This window comes from Bubalus bubalis, chromosome 1 (genome assembly GCF_019923935.1).
Source record: "Bubalus bubalis isolate 160015118507 breed Murrah chromosome 1, NDDB_SH_1, whole genome shotgun sequence".
Lineage (NCBI taxonomy): Eukaryota > Metazoa > Chordata > Mammalia > Artiodactyla > Bovidae > Bubalus > Bubalus bubalis.
Window position 1 is genome coordinate 201575892 of NC_059157.1, and position 19852 is coordinate 201595743.

Consider the following 19852-nt stretch of genomic DNA (forward strand, 5'->3'; position numbering starts at 1 on the left):
TTACGGGGCCAAGTGGAGACACTGTTTGCAGCAGCCAAGACCTGGAAGCAACTTAAACACCCATTGATAGGAATGGATAAAGAAGAAGTGGTATATATATACAATGGAATATTACTCAGCCAAAAAAAGGAATGAAATAATACCATTTGTAGCAACATGGATGGACTTAGAGATTATCACACTAAGTCAAAGAATGACAAATGTCTTATGATATCACGTAAATGTGGAATCTTAAAAAAAAAATGATACAAATGAACTTATTTACAACCCAGAAACAGACCCACAGACATAGAAAACAAACTTACTGTCACCAAAGGGGAAAGGTCAGGGGTGACTGAGTAGGAGTTTGGTATTAACATGTACAAACTACTATAAAATAAACAACAAGCACAGGGAGCTCTACTCAATATTTTGTAATAGCCTATGGGGAAAGAGTCTGAAAATAGACGTGTGTGCATATAACTAAACCAGCTTACGTACACCTGAAAGGAACACAGCACTGTGAATCAACCGAGGGTGCATGCGAAGTCGCTCCAGTCACGTCCAACTCCCTATGACCCTGTGGACCACAGCCGGCTCCTCTGTCCACGGGATTCTCCAGGCAAGAACACTGCCGTGGGTTGCCATGCCCTCCTCCAGGGGGTCTTCCCAACCCTGGGAGTGAACCCATGTTTCTTGTGTCTCCTGCATTGGCAGCTGGATTCTTTACCTCTAGTGCCACCCGCGAAGCCCGTAAATCAATTATACTTCAATTTTTTAAAATAGCGATTTTAAAAAAATCAAGACTTGTGAGGTGCTTTGTAATGCCAGCTCTGCTTTCTGATGTCAGTGACAGAAGACATTCAAGCAGTTGAAGGTAAAGGGGAAAAAAACTGGTTCATTGGATCTGAGAGATTTATATACTTCTATTGACCGATCTGCAGCATTCCGGTTTCACGTTGTATTTTGAAGACATCTCCTTAAGTGGACTTAGCCTTGATCACGAAGTAGTCCCAACAACCTTTTATTTTTTTAAATGATCATCTTCTTATCTGTACTATGAAAAATACCATCCTTGAAAAGTAGAGAAGTTGGCATTTTTGCTTTCTGCATTTGATTAAGAGTAAAGCCTTTCCTGTTTCAGAATGAATTTTGTTGGCGAGCCCAGCAGGACCCAGAAGACAAAAGTGCTATGAAGCTCTACCGTATTCTGTGTGGCAGGACGTTGTCAGCTTCAGTGACACCAGCCTCCACCGGCAGGGGATGCCATCTCTCCAGTGGCTTTGTCCTTACGAAGGGAAAGTCCCGTACCTAACAGGGATTGACTCCCTGTGAAGCTTTAATAAGGAGCAGGGGTGTGTTCCCAGCGGCACAGTGACAGAAACCTTCCCTGACGTAAATCGAACATCGCCCTCGAGAGCTAAAGAAAGCTCTATTTCCTTGGGTTCTTTGCTTCTTTTTAGTTCAAGCTAATGTAGTAATTTTTTTATGAAAATACTAATGCTGTTTACATTCCTGGAGTCATTCAAGATTCTGGAGTTCCCATTCAAAGCTCAGGGCCTCAAAGTTGTGGCCTAGGAAAAGTTCAGTGTCAAGAATGCGGCCATGGAGAGGTGTCCCAACCATAGGAAAATACTGGTTTCTTTTGAATGCTAAAAAAAAACAGTTTGTCAGCAAAATGTCTGTTAACGTATTGCCCAGTTCCAGATTTCCCCTTTTTACACACCTTTTTTGTGGTGGTCCATTCATATAATTTGTTGTGAAGAGGCTTGACTGTGCTTGATTGGTCTCTTGTTTTTGGAGATGATACTACTTGCTTATTTGATATTCAGTTACCATTTCAGACAACGTCCTGTTACTCCCAGGTGTACAGCACAGTGATTCGGTTACACAGACGTGTTGTTCAGTTGCTCAGTCATATCTGAGCCTTTTGTGACCCTGTGGATTCGGTTATACATACATGTTCAGTTGCTCAGTCATAGCTGAGGCTTTTGTGACCCCGTGGACTGTACCCGCCAGGCTCCACTGTCCATGGGATTTCCCAGGCCAGAGCACTGCGGTGGCCTGCCGTTTCCCTCTCCAGGGGACCTTCCTGACCGAGGATAGAACCCATGTCTCCTGCACTGGCAGGTGGATTCTTTAGCACCGACTCACCAGGGAAGCCCATACATACGTGTGTGTGTGTGTGTGTGTGTGTGTGTGTATGTGTGTAAGAGAGAGAGCATCTTTTTTCAGATTCTCTTCCTTTATAGGTTATTACAACCACTGAGTAGAACTCCTTGTGCTGAACAGTCATCCTCTCTGCTTATCTGTTTAATACTGTGTGGACGTTAGCCCCCAGATCCTAATTCACCCCCTCCACTCCCCCTTTCGTAACCATACACTCATTTCCTACGTCAGTGGGTCTATATCTCTTTTGCATATAAGTTGGACCTAGAGATTATCATACTAAGTGAAGTAAGCCGAAGACAAACATATGATACTGTTTATATGTGGAATTTAAAAACAATGAACTAATTTCAGACAGCTTTTAAACATAAGGCTCTTGTTTGCATCATCCATGCTCCTCACAAATTCTGACTACGTTAGCAAAAATCTCTCAACTCTTAACCAATATTTTCTCTTCTGTGAGGTAAGATACCGTAATAGAAAAAGCAGCAAACCTAGAAAGCTGGAATTCCCTACTGAAAACTGTCAGTCACAAAATAAGAGAACTTAAAATGTCCTTGGTGGTCCAGTGGCTAAGTCTGCCTTGCAATGCAGGAGATTGTTGGAGATCGAACATTGCAGGATGTTCGATCCCAGGTCAGAGTACTAAGATCCCACATGTTGCAGAGCAACTAAGCCCTTGCACTCAGAGCCAACCAAGACCCGGTGCAGCCAAATATTTTTAAAATGTCAGTTAACCTCTGAGCTGTAGTGTCCCCACTTTACAGATGGGAAAGTAATAGTGTCCTCCTGATGCTCTTAGTATTGTTTGTCGGTTCAATAAGGAAAGTGCACCTAAAAGCATGTTGTATTATTTACTTATTTGTTGAGTATAACTGTTGACGTGTCTAAAATGCAAAGCCATGCTTCAAAGATTATGTCTTTATTCAATGCTAAGGCCAATTGAAAGCATTTTTACTGGGAGCTGAGCCCCGGTGAATTTGATACAGGCATTAACTTAGACAACCTACAAGAATGAATGGTTAACATATCCTTCAAACATCTCATTTAGTATCAACTTTCTCTTCTGAAATTTTGATAGAAGAGCTAATCAACAGAAGATAGAGGCCCTGGGTGAATGCCTGCTGTGCTGAGATGCAGAGATGACTCGTGTCGACCTGGGTACTTTAGAATTGAGGCCTGGCAGGGTGTGAAATTGACAACCTGCCGTGAAAATTTTAAAACACCTAGACTCTTTCTCAGATTCACTGTTTCGCTTATTAAACGTGAGTCTCAGAGGTATCTTTTTTGTCGCCAAAAGTTTTAGATCTGCTGAAAAGCCTGGGCAAGTATTAGATTGAGTCCCTTGAGTTCCACCCTAACTGCAAGGCAGAAATATTTTTGGTCTGGCAATTTCAAGGCAGGTGTTACCAGTTGGTTGCCTGAAACATGGAAAAACCTCCTTCTGGCCTTTTAAAAATGCCTGATTTGACTGGCATTACCTCCTGATGGGCCTGCCAGGAAGAATTAGTTTCTTACTGCAATTACAGGAAGTGGACTGAATGAAGTTACTGGGTGAATTAGGAATATATAAGCATGCTAGAAAAAAAAAAAAGTCTGACCAAAACAGCAACATTGGTTTTGGCTTCATTGAAACTGAACTGCCCTTTGGTCTTCTTTATTTTTGACGGTATTTGGCCAATGGGTTCAGCTGCTTGTGCTGGAATTTGTGGTTCACGACAGTAGGATCAAGGCAGAGAAAGTCCTTTATAAAATAGTCTTACAGCAATGAAGCCAAGATGTTATCATGTGCATGAATGTTATGAACATAACCAAAGGCTAGAAAATGGGTGTGTGTCCTGCTTTCTGAAATATAGGTTTTCCTCACTTTGAAAAATCCAGAAAAGCTGGATTTAAGTCAAATTGAATTTTCTGGTGGTCTTCCATGGTTAAAAAAGTAGTGTGGTTATTAGGAAAATAAACCCTCCAGTGAATTACAGTGTTAGTTCAAGTGTAAAACAGATAATGAGGACTCTTCAGTGTTCCTGAGAACTTGAGGGTCACGTCTCCTTTCAAAATCTTACACAGACCAAGTGTGTCACCTAGAAAAGAATAAAGCTCATACTGCACAACTGGGGTTGTGTCAGTAATTCTGCAGGTTTTTGATACAGTGATTCTGGGATCACTGATGGATCCCAGCCCTCCTGGGTCCCCATGGTGTTTATCTTTAGATTCACATCACTTTGAGATGTCTGGGGTGGGGGGTGTGCACCCTGGAGCATCCCACTAACTCAGAGGAAGCAAAATACGCTGTATTTAAGAGGTACCAGAGTTGATGGCAATGGCACCCCACTCCAGTCCTCTTGCTGGAGAATCCCATGGACGGAGGAGCCTGGTGGGCTGCAGTCCATGGGGTCGCTAGGAGTCGGACACGACTGAGTGACTTCACTTTCACTTTTCACTCTCATGCATTGGAGAAGGAAATGGCACCCCACTCCAGTGTCCTTGCCTGGAGAATCCCATGGACGGAGGAGCCTGGTGGGCTGCAGTCCATGGGGTAGCTAACAGTCAGACACGACTGAGCGACTTCGCTTTCACTTTTCACTCTCATGCATTGGAGAAGGAAATGGCAACCCACTCCAGTGTCCTTGCCTGGAGAATCCCAGGGACGGGGGAGCCTGGTGGGCTGCAGTCCATGGGGTCGCTAGGAGTCGGACACGATTGAGCGACTTCACTTTCACCTTTCACTTTCATGCATTGGAGAAGGAAATGGCAACCCACTCCAGCGTTCTTGCCTGGAGAATCCCAGGGACGGGGGAGCCTGGTGGGCTGCCGTCTATGGGGTCACACAGAGTCGGACACGACTGAAGCGACTTAGCAGCAGCAGCAGAGTTGATGGACCTACATTTCTAATTTTGTCCAAGAACTCTCAAATCACTTATTAAGAATGTCAAAGACAAATATCATATGATATCATTTATGTGTGTAATATTTAAAAAAATGATACAAATGAACTTATTTACAAAACAGAAAGAGATTCACAGACATAGAAAACAAGTTTATGGTTACCAAGAGAGAAAAGGGGGAAGAGGGCTAAATTAGGAGTTTACTAATTTACACTTCTGTATATAAACTAGAAAACCAACAAGGACCTGCTGGATAGCACAGGGTGCTCTACTTAATGGTTTGTGATAATCTTTAAGGGAAAATAACCTGAAAAGGAGTATATGTGTGTGTATGTGTGCGTGAGTGCTCAGTCGCTTGTCTTGTCCAACTCTTTGCAACCCTATGGACTATATATAGCCCACCAGGGTCCTCTGTCCATGGGATTCTCCAGGCAAGAATACTGGAGGGTTGCCATGCCCTCCTCCATGGGATCTTTCCAACCCATGGATCAAACCCACGTCTCCTGTGGCTTTTGCATTGCAGGCAGATTCTTTACCACTGAGCCACTGGGGAAGCCCCAAATGTGTGTGTGTGTGTGTGTGTGTGTATTGAGTTTGCCTAAAAGTTCCAGGATGAACTTTTAGGCCAACCCAATGTGTGTAGCTGAATCACTTTGTTATCCATCTGAAACATTATACATCAACAATATTTCAATAAAAAAATAATAAAGGTAAACAATTAAAAAAAAAAAAGAAAAAAACAGACTACATCTCTCCAGGTCTCCTCAGAATGAGGATGGCTTTAGATCAGGTGCTCAGCTTCCTCAGTCACCCTTCGGGCTTGGCTGGAGTTGGAGGCAAAGCCGTCTTCCGGACCTTCTTACTGGGAAACCGCCCTTCCCTTCCTCGCGCTCTGAGATCAGCCCTGCTCGTCTGACTGCTGCCTTCCGCTCTGCTTTGCCCACGCAGGTAACCACGCTGACTCAGGAGGTCTCCCAGCTCGGCAGGGACATGAAGACGGTGATGCAGCTTCTCGAGCACGTCCTGTCGCCGCAGCAGCAGTCCCGGCTTTGCTCTCTGCACACCGCCTCTCTGCGACCCTCCGGTTTCCAGGGCGGGATGACCTGGAGCACACACCAGCCCTGTCTACACTTGCAAGCCGCCGGAGCCACCTACACCCCAGCCCAGCTCTGCCAGGGGAGTGTCACCCCTGACAGATGGAGTGTGGGGCCCTCCTCGGCGGGGGGCAGCCCCCAGCGGATGGGAGCCCAGGAGCAGGGTCCTGCGGGCGGGGAGCTCCGCGCCTCCCCGAGCCTGGATCACGCGCCTGCCCACTGCCAGGTGGTCCAGGAAGGTCGCCTGCAGCTTCTCAGGTGCGTCTCCCCGCAGTCGGACACGACGCTGACGCCGCTGCAGTCCATCTCGGCCACCCTCTCCTCCTCCGTCTGCTCCTCCTCAGAGACGTCTTTGCACCTGGTTCTCCCCAGCAGATCGGAGGAGGGCAGCTTGGGCCAGGGCGCCGTGAGTTCCTTCAGTCTGGAAAACCTGCCGGGATCTTCGGAGCGGGAAAGACGGGCATCGGTCTCCACCGAACGCCTGGAGAGCTTTCCGCTGGAAATGGTCGCAAGCACAGCAGAAGGGAAAGATGACAGGGCCGTGCACGTATGATGTCAGTACACCTCGCAGGTGCCCGCCTCTGCCCGTCACTGCGGGATGCCAGCTCGGGGTGGCCTTGCTTGCCCCTGGCAGCGTGAAGACTGGGCAGACCCGTGGAAAACGGGACCCAGGCCAGGGCAGAACCACCTCCATCCTGCAGCAGACACTTCCTACATCCTAGAGACAAAACAGGAGCCTTTTCCTGTGCAGGTATTAACTTACTGGTCTGTCTGACAGACTTTGGTGAAAGTCCAAAGACCCTGAGGGTCTGAGCAGCTACAGGTCCCAGACGAAGAATGTGTGGACTCGTGTCCTGGGTGGCTTTTCAGAAGAGCAGCAAAGGTTTTTTCCTGAGTGCCTGCGTGTCACTCCTGAACAATATCCAGACTGTGGGCCCTGGGAGTACACAGTTCCTGCTGATCTACTTTTCAAAAATAGAAGGCGAGTGGACAATTACCACTGCATGTCATCTCCTAGACAATCAGTCACACAGAGCTGGCGGCCAGCGGTCAGCTATTGCACGTTATTTGCCATGTAAATGAATATGTCTTTATTTATCAAAAAAAGAGAGGCTATTTTTATATCCTTGGTATGAAATATGTATTTAAACTATTTAAACTATTTATAAAGAAATGAATGTTTTCTTTTCATTTTGGTAAAAAAAAAGCTTGCTGTTTCAACAAGAAATGCTCTACTGTTATGCCTAGTAGATCAAAAATTATTATTAAGAGGATGTAGTTTTGAAAGGAAGCCCACCCCCTTTTATCTGCATGCAGTTTGCAACAAATGTATCCTCAAGCTTCTGGATTACAAAAAAAAAGTGAGATCATATTTTATTAATGAGATTAAAACCTGGACAGAGTGTCTGGTATGGTGGGGGGTGGGGGCAGAATCCACCCGACCTCTGGGGACTCATGTAAAATCCTGACTTGAGGCTACTCTCACCGTGCCCACATAAATGTTTTTCCTCCAGCCATCTTGTGTAGTTCTGGAACCCAAAATTGGTCTGGAGAATATGAGACTGCAACTACATTGAACTATTTTGGCCTCAAAATGAGGAAGAAAAACTTGAGTGTGTTCTTCCTCCGTGCTTATCTTTCAGGAGAGCTTGTGTAGACCAGTGAACATTCCAAAATGAAGCCAGAACTTCTGAACTCTTAACTTGTAAAAGGGCTGCCAGCTTGCTTTGGATCAGCACTTTAATTTTTTTTCTTGAAAGCTCTCAACAGTGCTGTAAGTTATAAAGAGCAGGTGTTTTCATTCTGATTTTGCAGAGAAAAATAAATAAATAAAGCCCCAGCAATTATACAGCTAGGATGCTAGAGACAGTCTAGAACCCATAATGCTTTCTACATCTCAACCAATATCCAAATTCAGATGCTGGCACGGTAATAATTTAAATGCCTTCGCTTCAGGTTTATTATGGTTAAGAATGTGTAGGGCCTCATCATTTAAGATGTTCTTAGAGAATATACTGAATTCACCTTCTGGAGTCCCCTGTTCCCATTTCCCACTGCAAAGAATAAATAATTTGAAAGTTGTATTATTAAAGACATCTACACAAAGCAAGACTTCTCGTGTGCGACTCTTATACCCTAAAATTGGCTAGAGCAGCAGAAAGAAAATAAAGCTTCTCTAAGAAAAAAAATTCAATCTCTCCTTACCCAAGTGAATGGGAAAATTGAGGGAAAAGCAACACGCAGGGTTTAACGCGTATTTGTAGCCGCACTTTTTGCTCATCGTGACCCACATTACCACTTTAAGCACCACTCCAATAGAGCTCACTGGGTTGGTTCTGCTGCCTTTTTGGAAAACTAGCACGGCTACCAGAGGCTAATGATGAAACCTGGCATTCTGATCCGCGAGCGCTGACTATGTACTCAGTTTTAGGAGTTTAAGGAGTAACACCTTATGCTACCTTACATAACAGTCAGACAATGTTAAAGTTATCATTTTATTCCCATTTTGTAAATGAATAATTGGGACACAGATTTTTTTAACCTGCCCAGTCACACTGTTTTAAATACCAGCCCCAATACCCCCGTGGCCACTCTGGGTACCCCTCCTTTCACGTTCAAATCTATTCCTGCTGCCTTTTGAAGTTGTACTTGTCAGGAATTTCCCTGGAAATCCATGAATAAAATAAAATATTTGTTTTTGGTGTGTTTCTTTTTTAAGCACACCTGTGGGATAAATTGGGCTTCCCAGGCGGCACTCGTAGGAAAGAACCCGCTGCCGGTGCAGGCTGGGTCCCTGGTTGGGAAGATCCGCCTGCCGGTGCCGGCTGGGTCCCTGGTTGGGAAGATCCGCCTGCCGGTGCAGGCTGGGTCCCTGGTTGGGAAGATCCGCTGGAGAAGGGCACAGGCAACCCACTCCAGTGCTCTTTTCTGGGGAAATCCCATGGACAGAGGAGCCTGGCAGGCTACAGTCCATGGGGTCACAGAGAGTCAGACACAACTGCAGGGACTGAGCATGCATTCATTGGATAAATCAGTCACGCTCTGGGGATTTTGGAAAGTCCTAGTGACAGGCCTGGAAATATGCCCGTGATTTTCCAGCCAGTCACCGTCTCTGTGCCTACTCCTGACAGCTGACTTAGTGGGTGTAAGACCCAGCTGCCGTGAGCACGTCTGCAGCTGGAGAGGAATGAGCAAGCACCAGGGAGTATTGCAAAAGGGCCCCTGGCTCCTGTGAATCAGCCCCACTCTATCCCTTATTAACCTTTCCCCTCGCCACCATCGGGCTTCCCTCGTAGCTCAGTTGGTAAAGAATCTGCCTGTAACGCAGGAGACCAGGGTTTGATCCATGGGTAGGGAAGATCCCCTGGAGAAGGGAATGGCAGCCACTCCAGGGCTCTTGCCTGGAGAATCCTTTAGACAGAGGACCTAGCAGGCTACAGTCCATGGGATCACAAGCGTCGGACACAACTTAGTGACTAAACCACCATCATCACCATTATGCTGACAAACAGGACCCTCCTGTATCCAGAGCAGCTCAGAATGACACGTTTTGGGGTTTCTCTGTGTGGTTGTGTGTGTGGTGATGTTATTCTAGGAAATGAGAGTTCCACGTTCCTCTAGAGGTTTGGTTCTCTAAACACTGTGGTTGTGCAAGCAGCAGAGGCCCGTAGTGCCCCACGAGATATGTGTCTGTATCCCCACCTTTTCCTCTCCTCCCCACTCTCTGCCGAAGAAGCAAAACAGGGATCTAGAAAGAAGAGAAGCACAGATGTTCTTGGTCAAGTGTATTTTCTTTAAAATAATATTGGGGACTAAAGTCTTCTGTGTAATTCCATTTAAAAGAAACAGATTATATTAGACTTTATTTTCATACAACGTAAGAAGACATTTCTGGCAATTTAAGTTACTTACAAATGGAGTTTATTGTGTAAGAGGTGATAAAAATCGGAAATAAAGTGTTCTTTCAGAGGGTGCTTAACTATCTGACAGGAATATTGTTTTCCAGAGGGTTCTGCATGAGGTGGGAATCTAGCAGAATACCTACATCAGGATCACATGAGGTAGTTGTTTGAAATGCCAGGAAAATCTGGCTTCAACCCAGTCCCTTTGAATGGGGTCTGGGAATCAGCCATTTAGTAAACTCCCTGGTGACTTACATGCATTAAAGATTGGGAAATATTTGTCTAGAGTCTATAGTAGTACAAGATTGAGTCCTAGCTAAATTATACACAAGTGGGCCAGCACCTAGATTTCATTAAGGACAGCCTTGGGTCCATAATTGTATAATAGAGAGGCTTGGTTAACACCTGTATTGGGAGTTCTCAAATTTCCGTTTGAATAATGTATTTCTGGGTGTTGCACAGTGAGGCCAAACAATACTGAAACACTGGCGTCTGGAACGGAGAAAGGCTGATTCCAAGGTCATGCTCACGCCTAGAGAACCCCAGAGTTACTGAAAGCTTTCAGCAAAGCCCGTTTAGAGCAAAAGTGAGGGAGGGACTCAGTTGTTGCAAACGTCTTGGTGTCAGAGCCTTTTTCTTGAAGTCAGGTCGTGGTCAGGTAACGATGGCCCTGTAAGTCTTGACCAAACGAATGCGCTGCTCTGTCCTGACAAGGAAGGGCGAGGTCTCGAGGCACAACGTTCGCCCTCCAGGGTCCCGGTCCTGGCTGAGAGGAGGCAGACTCAGACGCCAGGTCCCCCGGGGCCGGGTTCCCACAGGCTGCCCACATGGGGTGGGGGGACCAGGTCCCACAGACTGACCCGGCAAGACGGCCACCGCTGTTAGATTGCAGAAACAAGGGCGGGGAAGAGGTTCGTGGCTGCCTCAAGGCCTGGGCCCGCCGGGGGTCCTTGGTGAGGCTCCAGAGCCCCGCAGGGCACGACCCCAGCCTGTTACCTGGGCCCCCAATGCCGCTGGCCCAAGTTGAGGTGAGCTGGAGGGCTTCCGGGAGGAGGCCTGAAGCTGCCTCTCACTCACTGTCCACCTGATGACCAGCTATTGGCCGCATCCCCTCACTCACAGCCCCTCCTGGGCAGCTCGTTACCTGCGGGCAGGCCCGCTGCGGCCCCACCCAGAGCTGAGCAGAATTGGACATGCTCCTGGACCTCGGCTTGCTTGTGGGTGGGGCCCGGTGGGGCGCTGGCCAATGGCTGCACAGGGCGTGTTGCCTGGTAACAGTGGGGCGTGAGAAGGCCCGACGGCTGAGCGCCGAAGGCTGTGCTCTCCACGGTCTGCTTCGTGGGGGCTCTCATCAAAACAGGCATTTCAGTCCTGACACCTCAGACAAGGGCTGGTCCCGAGTGGTTCTGATGTAGACGGTCCAGGGAGCAAACTAGAGACACGGCGCCAAGCCGTGTCAGCATCCTGATAGTGAAGCGTTAGACCAATGAGAATCGAACTGGTTACAACTGACGGCTGCATGCAACACTGTTTCCGTTGGTTGCCACCACGTCGATGATTTTTTTCATGAAAGTGATGCATCATCTGCTCCAATCCCTCCTCCTGCCCCAATCCCTCCCAGCATCAGAGTCTTTTCCAATGAGTCAACTCTTCGCATAAGGTGGCCAAAGTACTGGAGTTTCAGCTTTAGCATCATTCCTTCCAAAGAACACCCAGGACTGAGCTCCTTTAGAATGGACTGGTTGGATCTCCTTGCAGTCCAAGGGACTCTCAAGAGTCTTCTCCAACACCACAGTTCAAAAGCATCAATTCTTTGCCACTCAGCTTTCTTCACAGTCCAACTCTTACATCCATACATGACCACTGGAAAAACCATAGCCTTGACTAGACGGACCTTTGTTGGCAAAGTAATGTCTCTGCTTTTGAATACGCTATCTAGGTTGGTCATAATTTTCCTTCGAAGAAGTAAGCATCTTTTAATTTCATGGCTGTGGTCACCATCTGCAGTGATTTTGGAGCCCAAAAATATAAAGTCTGACACTGTTTCCCCATCTATTTCCCATGAAGTGATGGGACCAGATGCCATGATCTTCGTTTTCTGAATGTTGAGTTTTAAGCCAACTTTTTCACTCTCCTCTTTCACCTTCATCCCCAGGACTTAATAATTTTGTAACTAGAAGTTTGTACCTTTGGACCATCATCACATAGTTTACCCATCCCCACTCCCTTCTCTGTTTCAAGTTTCATTTGTATTTTCTAGAAAGGGGGAAAAAAAGTGAAGATGCCCTTTGAACTCTTGTAGATGGGTCAGTTCCACTGGATAGGGAGAAGCATACTTGGATGTGAATCAAGCCAGCTATCTGGTTGAAGAAGGACAGCTGCTGTGGGTGGCCCTGGTTGGACCAGAACTGCTCCCATCAGGATTATGATTTTACCCAGAACAGTAAAGAAACTTGTCCCCAGTGGAGCTTGCGAAGGCTGCTGCTTCCTGCGAGGGTGTGGCTCCTTCCCCAAGGTCGTCCTCACCAGACACTGCCTTTATCCTAGCATCTGTCACTCTCCCCACGTCATCTTCCACAATCACCACCACAGTGGAGCCTCAGCACACACAGAGACTCAATTAAAGGCTGTTCCAAAGGCTGCCTTTGCCCACTTCTTTCATCTCATCCTGTGATAAATGCTCCAAACAAACAAGATGCTGAGAAAGGAGTAGGATCTTTGGCAGAACACAAGCGAGGGTTTGTGTCCAACCATTTTTCCCCTTGATCCGAGACCTCAGACGAGTTATTTCACACGACTGACTCGTCATTTCTCCATTTGAAAATCGAGGATTAGACTAGTCTAGCTCGCAGAGTCTTTGTGAGGGTTTAATGAAGTGATTTATGTGAACGCACACTGCCTAACCTCTGATGACTGCTGCGCAAATGTCAGTTCTCCCCCTGGGTCCCTCCCACCCGCCTCCCAGCGCCTCTGTCTCCCTCTCCTTCCCCGATTCCTCCATCCTTCCCGCCAGAACTCTCCCCCACCTCCTCCCTGGGGCTCCTGTCTTTCCACCTTCCCCTCCGTCTCTCCCTCACCCTCCCCAGGCATCCCAGGCTCACTTCTGGAACCTGAGCCCCTTTTGACAACTCTCTCCGCAAAGGTCACGATGCAGCTTTTACACTATGTCCCCCAACAGCCCACTTCTCACGGTATTTACCATCATGTCAACATCTACCTTAAAAAAACATCACTGAGGAGACGCCAGGGGAAAAACATACTCTGTGTTCCTGCCGTCTTAGCCCCAACCCGTGTGGCTTCTGATTTATCTAAATTTTAGCAAGCAAAGCCTTTTAAAAAAAAACCTTAATACAATTACCGGAAGATGCAAGACTTGTATTCACTGATGTGAGCATGCTACATAAGCACATACTTTTCTTGCCCTCAAGTTTCTCTGTGGAAGTTTGTGGTTGCTTCAGAAGCCACGCACACGCACACGCACGCACACACGTGCACACGTGCACATGCACGCACACGCACGCACACACATGCGCACACGCACACACACACACACACGAGTCGGGGCCACCACCCTGGGTCACAGAAGACCTGGGCTGTGTCAGCCACAAGGCCGCGAGCTTTCTGGCAAGCGGTCGAGCCCCTTGGCTGCCTGCAGAGAGGGCGCGCTGTCGGCCACTAGACGCAGGTGCCTCCAGAGCCCCTCCTGGACTCCCTGGGGGAGCATGACTCCCGCCAGGGGAGCCACCAACCGTCTCGCCTGCAGCGAGGCCTGAGAGGAACCGCCCCGGGGGTGGCCTCGTGCAGCAGAGCCCCGAACAGAGAGCTCCCGGAAGGCCTGCCACAGCTGAGCGGGGCAGAGGCCGCACCTCCACACCTGGGGTTTCAGGGGATCAAAGAGCCAAACCTTCTAGAAAAAGCAGCGAGGCGAGCAGGACGGGGGTCTGTGGGCAAAGCCAGGCCTCCGCAGGCCCTACTGCCTCAGGCGTCTCTCCCGTCTGTGGAGACGAGAGTCTGTGTATGAAATGATGTCAGTGCTGACTCTAGGGCTCTCCTTTTTTTCTTTACAGTTGATAGAAATTGTACATCCATATGTGATGTATTTGAGTATGACAGAAAATTAAATGGAAGGAAATAAAGACTTGAAAGTGTGTCTGTCCATGTTTTTCATTTTTGTGAGAAACCAATATACTCCCTTGATCTAGTTGCGGACTCTTGCGACCCCATGGACTGTGTAGCCCGCAGGCTCCCGCCTGTGGGATTCTCCAGGCAGGAATCCTGGAGTGGGGTGCCATGCCTCTTCCAATATACTTCCTTGATCTAGTCGCTAAGTCATATCTGACTCTTGAGACCCCATGGACTGCGTAGCCCACAGGGTCCTCTGTCCGTGGGATTCTCCAGGCAGGAATGCTGGAGTGGGGTGCCATGCCTCCTCCAGTATACTCCCTTGATGGGACCCCTTTTTGGCTAAGAACTCCCTCCGGGGTAGAGAGCGTGCTATGCCTTTGCTTTCAGTGGTGAATGTTCCACCGGGCTGAGGCCCCTGCACTCAGCGGCAGTCTCTTCTTCAGGAGGGTTCACCTGTCCTGAGGAGGAATCACTCCTGAACTGGGCGTGCGGGTCACGCTAACTGCTGCTGAAGAAGAGGCTTAGCTCAGCCCCGGTCCTCAGGGGCTGCTGAGTCCTTCAGGGGGCTGCAGCCGCGTGGCCGCCCCGTGTTGGGGTCCCTTGCTGTGACCGGCTGCGGCGTCCAGGAGCCCTCAGTGGACATGCAGATCCCTGAAAGTCGCCATGGTAACTGACCCATTCCCCGCAATGCGTCCTGACTGTTCCTCCTGCTCCAATCAGGCAGAAAAAAAAATCAGACTGTCATCTCTGGTTTCTAACTGAAAAGACATTTGAGCCCTGCGCCAGGGTCACTGCGTATATCTCTTGTTAGCTTGTTCAGAACCTGCATCCACAGAACAAGGATAAAAGACATTTCTGATTCTTGGTTCTCAAAGTGTGGTCTGTGGAACAGCCACAACAACTTCATCTGGAAGCTGGTTAAAAATGCAGGTTTTGGATTCCGGCCCGGAGCTGTTGAATCAGTGTCTGCATTTTAACAAGATCCTCAGGTTTACCTGTTACACTGTTTTTTAGGAACACTGGATACACACTGGTTCTTGACTCTGACTACCCGTGAGAATTACATACACAGCTTTTAAAAGCCAGATTCCCGGCCCTAACCTCAAAGACTTAGGTTTAGTTTGCCTGAGAGGACGCCAAGCACTGGAAATGTTTACTGCCTCTCAGGCGGCTGCACACTGCTCCGGAACAGCGGCTCTTAAAATGTGGTCCCTGAGCAGAAGCATCAGTGTCGCTGAGAACTGGTGAGAAGTGCACATTCTCAGGCCCCAACCTGAGGTTACAGTCGGAAACCTGGGGGCGGGGGTGGCGTGGACCCCAGGGGTTCAAGATGATTCTGATGCCGCTAAAATCTGAGACCAGCCCAGGCTGAGGCAGGTCTCAAGCAGGTGAAACTCGGGCTGTAATAACACACTGTTATATGGCACATGTTTAATAACATATACATCAGTGTCAACCTTCTTCTAGGAGACTCAGCATTTTCTATTTCAAATCTTCCTCTGTGTTTTAAAATCATACTGATGGACACAGAAAACAAACTTAAGCTTACCAAAAGGGAAAGGGTGGGGAAGGGAACATTAGGAGTTTGGGATTAAAGCATACATACTATTAACACTAAATATAAAATAAAAAACCAACAAGGACCTACTATATAGCAAAGGGAACTGTATTTAGCATCTTATAGTAACCTATAATGGAAAGGAATATAAAAATAATATATATATGTATGAATCACTTTGCTGTACACCTGAAACTAACCCAACATTGTAAATCAACTAATTTCAATAAAAAAAATTTTAAAGATAGAGAATTGAAAAGAAAAATAAATAAAACCAAACCGATAGATGAACATATCACTTTCTGATTAGAATCAGTTCAGTTCAGTCGCTCAGTCGTGTCCGACTCTTTGCAACCCCATGAATCACAGCATGCCAGGCCTCCCTGTCCATCACCAACTCCCGGAGTTCACTCAGACTCACATCCATCGAGTCAGTGATGCCATCCAGCCATCTCATTCTCTGTCGTCCCCTTCTCCTCCTGCCCCCAATTCCTCCCAGCATCAGAATCTTTTCCAATGAGTCAACTCTTCATATGAGGTGGCCAAAGTACTGGAGTTTCAGCTTTAGCATCATTCCTTCCAAAGAAATCCCAGGGCTGATCTCCTTCAGAATGGACTGGTTGGATCTCCTTGCAGTCCAAAGGACTCTCTCAAAAGTCTTCTCCAACACCATTGTTCAAAAGCATCAATTCTTCGGTGCTCAGCTTTCTTCACAGTCCAACTCTCACATCCATACATGACCACAGGAAAAACCATAGCCTTGACTATGTTGACTTTGTTGGCAAAGTAATGTCTCTGCTTTTGAATATGCTATCTAGGTTGGTCGTAACTTTCCTTCCAAGGAGTAAGCGTCTTTTAATTTCATGGCTGAAGTCACCATCTGCAGTGATTCTAGAGCCCAAAAAAACAAAGTCTGACACTGTTTCCACTGTTTCCCCATCTATTTCCCATGAAGTGATGGGACAAGATGCCATGAGCTTCATCTTCTGAATGTTGAGCTTTAAGCCAACTTTTTCACTGTCCTCTTTCACTTTCATTAGGAGGCTTTTTAGTTCCTCTTCACTTTCTGCCATAAGGGTGGTGTCATCTGCATATCTGAGGTTATTGATATTTCTCCTGGCAATCTTGATTCCAGCTTGTGCTTCCTCCAGCCCAGCGTTTCTCATGATGTACTCTGCATATAAGTTAAATAAGCAGGGTGACAATATACAGCCTTGCTGTATATTGTCTATTATTGTCTGATTAGAATAGGCTCTCTTCATTCCCATTTCCTATTTCTACTGTTTAGCCTAATGATATCCTTGTGAAAAATTGTATTCCTGGGAGAGCATCAGTGCATCTGTTTCATAAAGTCTGCTTTGGGGAAAGATGCTGGTTCACTAGAAGCATGGCCTGAAAGAGAAGCTTCCCCACAAGACGACAGACAGCACGTACCAGGGAAAACCAACCCCATGTCTTTCTTAGTGTTAGTTACAGAGATTGTGATACACGAAACAGAAGTCAAGGCTTCATCTGTCAACACAGAGCCAGCCGCACGTGTAAGCCACAAGAGCGACTTCATGCTGTTTTGATCACATTCATAGAAAATAACTAACAACCTATAATCTGACGTGGAGAGGTGGTACCTACTGACCGGGAACTATCACATACAGAAGAATGAGAAGGTAAAGTTTTCTGTTATCAGAAATAAAGTGAAAATGAAAGTCGCTCAGTAGTGTCCGACTCTTTGTGGCCATAGACTATACAGTCCATGGGATTCTCCAGCTCCAAGGGAGCTTCCCAACCCAGGGATCGAACTCAGGTCTCCCACATTGCAGGCAGACTCTTTACCAGCTGAGCCACCAGGGAAGCCCCAGAACACTGGAGTGGGTAGCCTTTCCCTTCTCCAAGGGAGCTTCTCAACCCAGGGATTGAACCCAGGTCTCCCGCATTGCAGGCGGATTCTTTACCAGCTGAACCACCAGAGAAGCCCAAGAATACTGGAGTGGGTAGCCTATCCCATTTCCACGGGATCTCCCCAACCAGGAAATGAACCGGGGTCTCCTGCATTGCAGGAGGATTCTTTACCAGCTGAGCCATCAGGGAAGCCCATATTTATTCTCACGATGCCCATGCGGCAGCTGTGGGAAACCTTTACAGAGCTTCACTGTTGACATTAAACACCCAGCATAGAGTAATATATTATCACAGTAAATTCCCACCTGCTTGAGACCTGCTTCAGCCTGGGTTGGTTGCTTTGTCGTCCAGACTAGAGCAACCACCAGCCGTCGCTGGGGTCCACTGCTGGGATTTCGGACTCTGGACGCCTGGGGTGGGGCCTGGGATTGGGGTTTCTAATGAGTTCTCAGTGACGCTGATCCTCCTGGTCAGGGGACGGCATTTCCAGAACTGCTGTTTCTGAGCAGTGTGTTTTCACTTGTAAACGAGTCAATTTTATCTTTATATATGGGACACCTGTATTCTAGACTAAGAAGTCTGAATTTATCTAATACCTTTACAGAGATACATGCTGAAGGACATGTAAATAACAAGACCAGGGCTGCGATGAGCTGAGCTTTTAGCTCCTCTTTGTGCATTTTTGACTTTGGACATGATCACTAAATCCTCAAACTCGTCCTTCCCTCATCTCTGAGATGCACTGTGTTCATTTGAGAACTAGGAGCCTGTCCTATAGTTTACTTGGGTGTGACTTCAGGAGACACTGGTAGGGAAATAAGTCAAGGAGGGAAAGGAGGTCCATAGAAGGTGCATTTCTAACTACTTTGTATTGGATCATAGTGGATTAACAATGTTGTGTTTGTTTCTGCTGCACAGCAAAGTGAATCAGTTATATGTCTACTTTTCTTTAGATTATTTTTGTATATAGGCCATTACAGAGTATTCAGAAGCATTCCCTCTGCTATATAATAGGTCCTTATTAGTTATGTATTTTTTATATAGTAGTGCATATATGTCAATCTAATTACCCTAACTGGCACCCCAGCCTTCTTCTCTGGTAACCATAAATTTGTTCCCTATGGCTGGGAGTCTATATTTTGTAAATAATTTCATTTGTATCATTTTTTTAGATTCTTCATGTAAGTGATACATTTGTCTTTCTCTGTCCGACTTACTTCTCTTAGTATGATAATCTCCAGGCCCATTCATGTTGCTGCAAAAGGCATTATTTCATTCCTTTTACGGCTGAGTAGTATATTCCATTGTATATGTCTACCACATCTTGCTTACCCATTCCTCTGTTGATGGACATTCAGGTTGCTCCCATGTTCTGGCTATTATAATACTGCAATGAACACTGGGGTGTTTCCTTGTGAACCATGTTTTTCTGAAGATATAAAAGATGCATTGTTGGGCAGATCATCTCTCTGAGCAGCTGAGGACCGATAGCCTAGAGGAGCTCTGGGAGACACTGTAAGCATGACCGTAAGTTGTACCATCTGAGGAGGAAGAAGCTGGTGTCTTCATCCTCCAGCTCTCAGCGGCCAATGGCTGCAGGAGGCTTGCAGACATGCTACCCCCACAGCAAGCCCCGCATGCAAAGACAAAGCCTTAGGATCAGATGCTTGCAGTCGACTCCTGGGGCAGGGAGTGGAATGGTGTGTGACGGCAGAGATGGGCAGGACAACAGAAGCATCTGCTACCAGGGGTGTGTATCAAGTCAGTCAAGGGACAGATGCGTGGAACAGGAAACACTTAAAGAATTAGCAATTACTTGTGGAGTATTAGCTCCTGTGAAGAGAAGAACGAGAAGGCTAAGGATACCCTACAGTGGAGGAAGACGCTCCAAGGAAGGAAAAAATTTGGAAGAAGCATTCCTCAAGATAGGAGCCAGACTTGGTTGAAGAAGGTGGCGATGGAGCCCACTGAATAGCAGAGAGGTTTGCTTGATTGCCTGGACCAGAAATGGCGAGTCTCTGGCCTGAGGCTGGAGGGCAACGAAATGCACGTGAGGGCTACAGAAAGCCCCCGCTTGGGGTGGGCCAGGTGGATCAAGGCTGGTGCCATAAATGGCAAGCCTGAACGCGAGTGTCCCTGGGCGCCTCACATACTGCAGGTCACTTTATACCACAGGAACCACCCAAGAAGCAACCCACAGAGCCAGAAGGAGAAGCCCCCCTTTTCTTCTGCAGCATCTGCAGT

At 47.1% G+C, this 19852-nt stretch overlaps 1 protein-coding gene across 1 annotated transcript in view; it reads left to right on the top strand.

Moving 5' to 3' along the window:
- The window catches only part of KCNH8 (potassium voltage-gated channel subfamily H member 8), a 482250-nt gene extending 473432 nt beyond the window's left edge, over nucleotides 1–8818 (top strand). The window contains exon 16 of the mRNA XM_025294232.3: nucleotides 5982–8818. Within this exon, the coding sequence (XP_025150017.3) occupies nucleotides 5982–6680 (699 nt within the window). The 3' untranslated portion in view covers nucleotides 6681–8818. The remainder of the gene's footprint in view (nucleotides 1–5981) is intronic.
- The last annotated feature ends 11034 nt before the right edge of the window (nucleotides 8819–19852 follow it).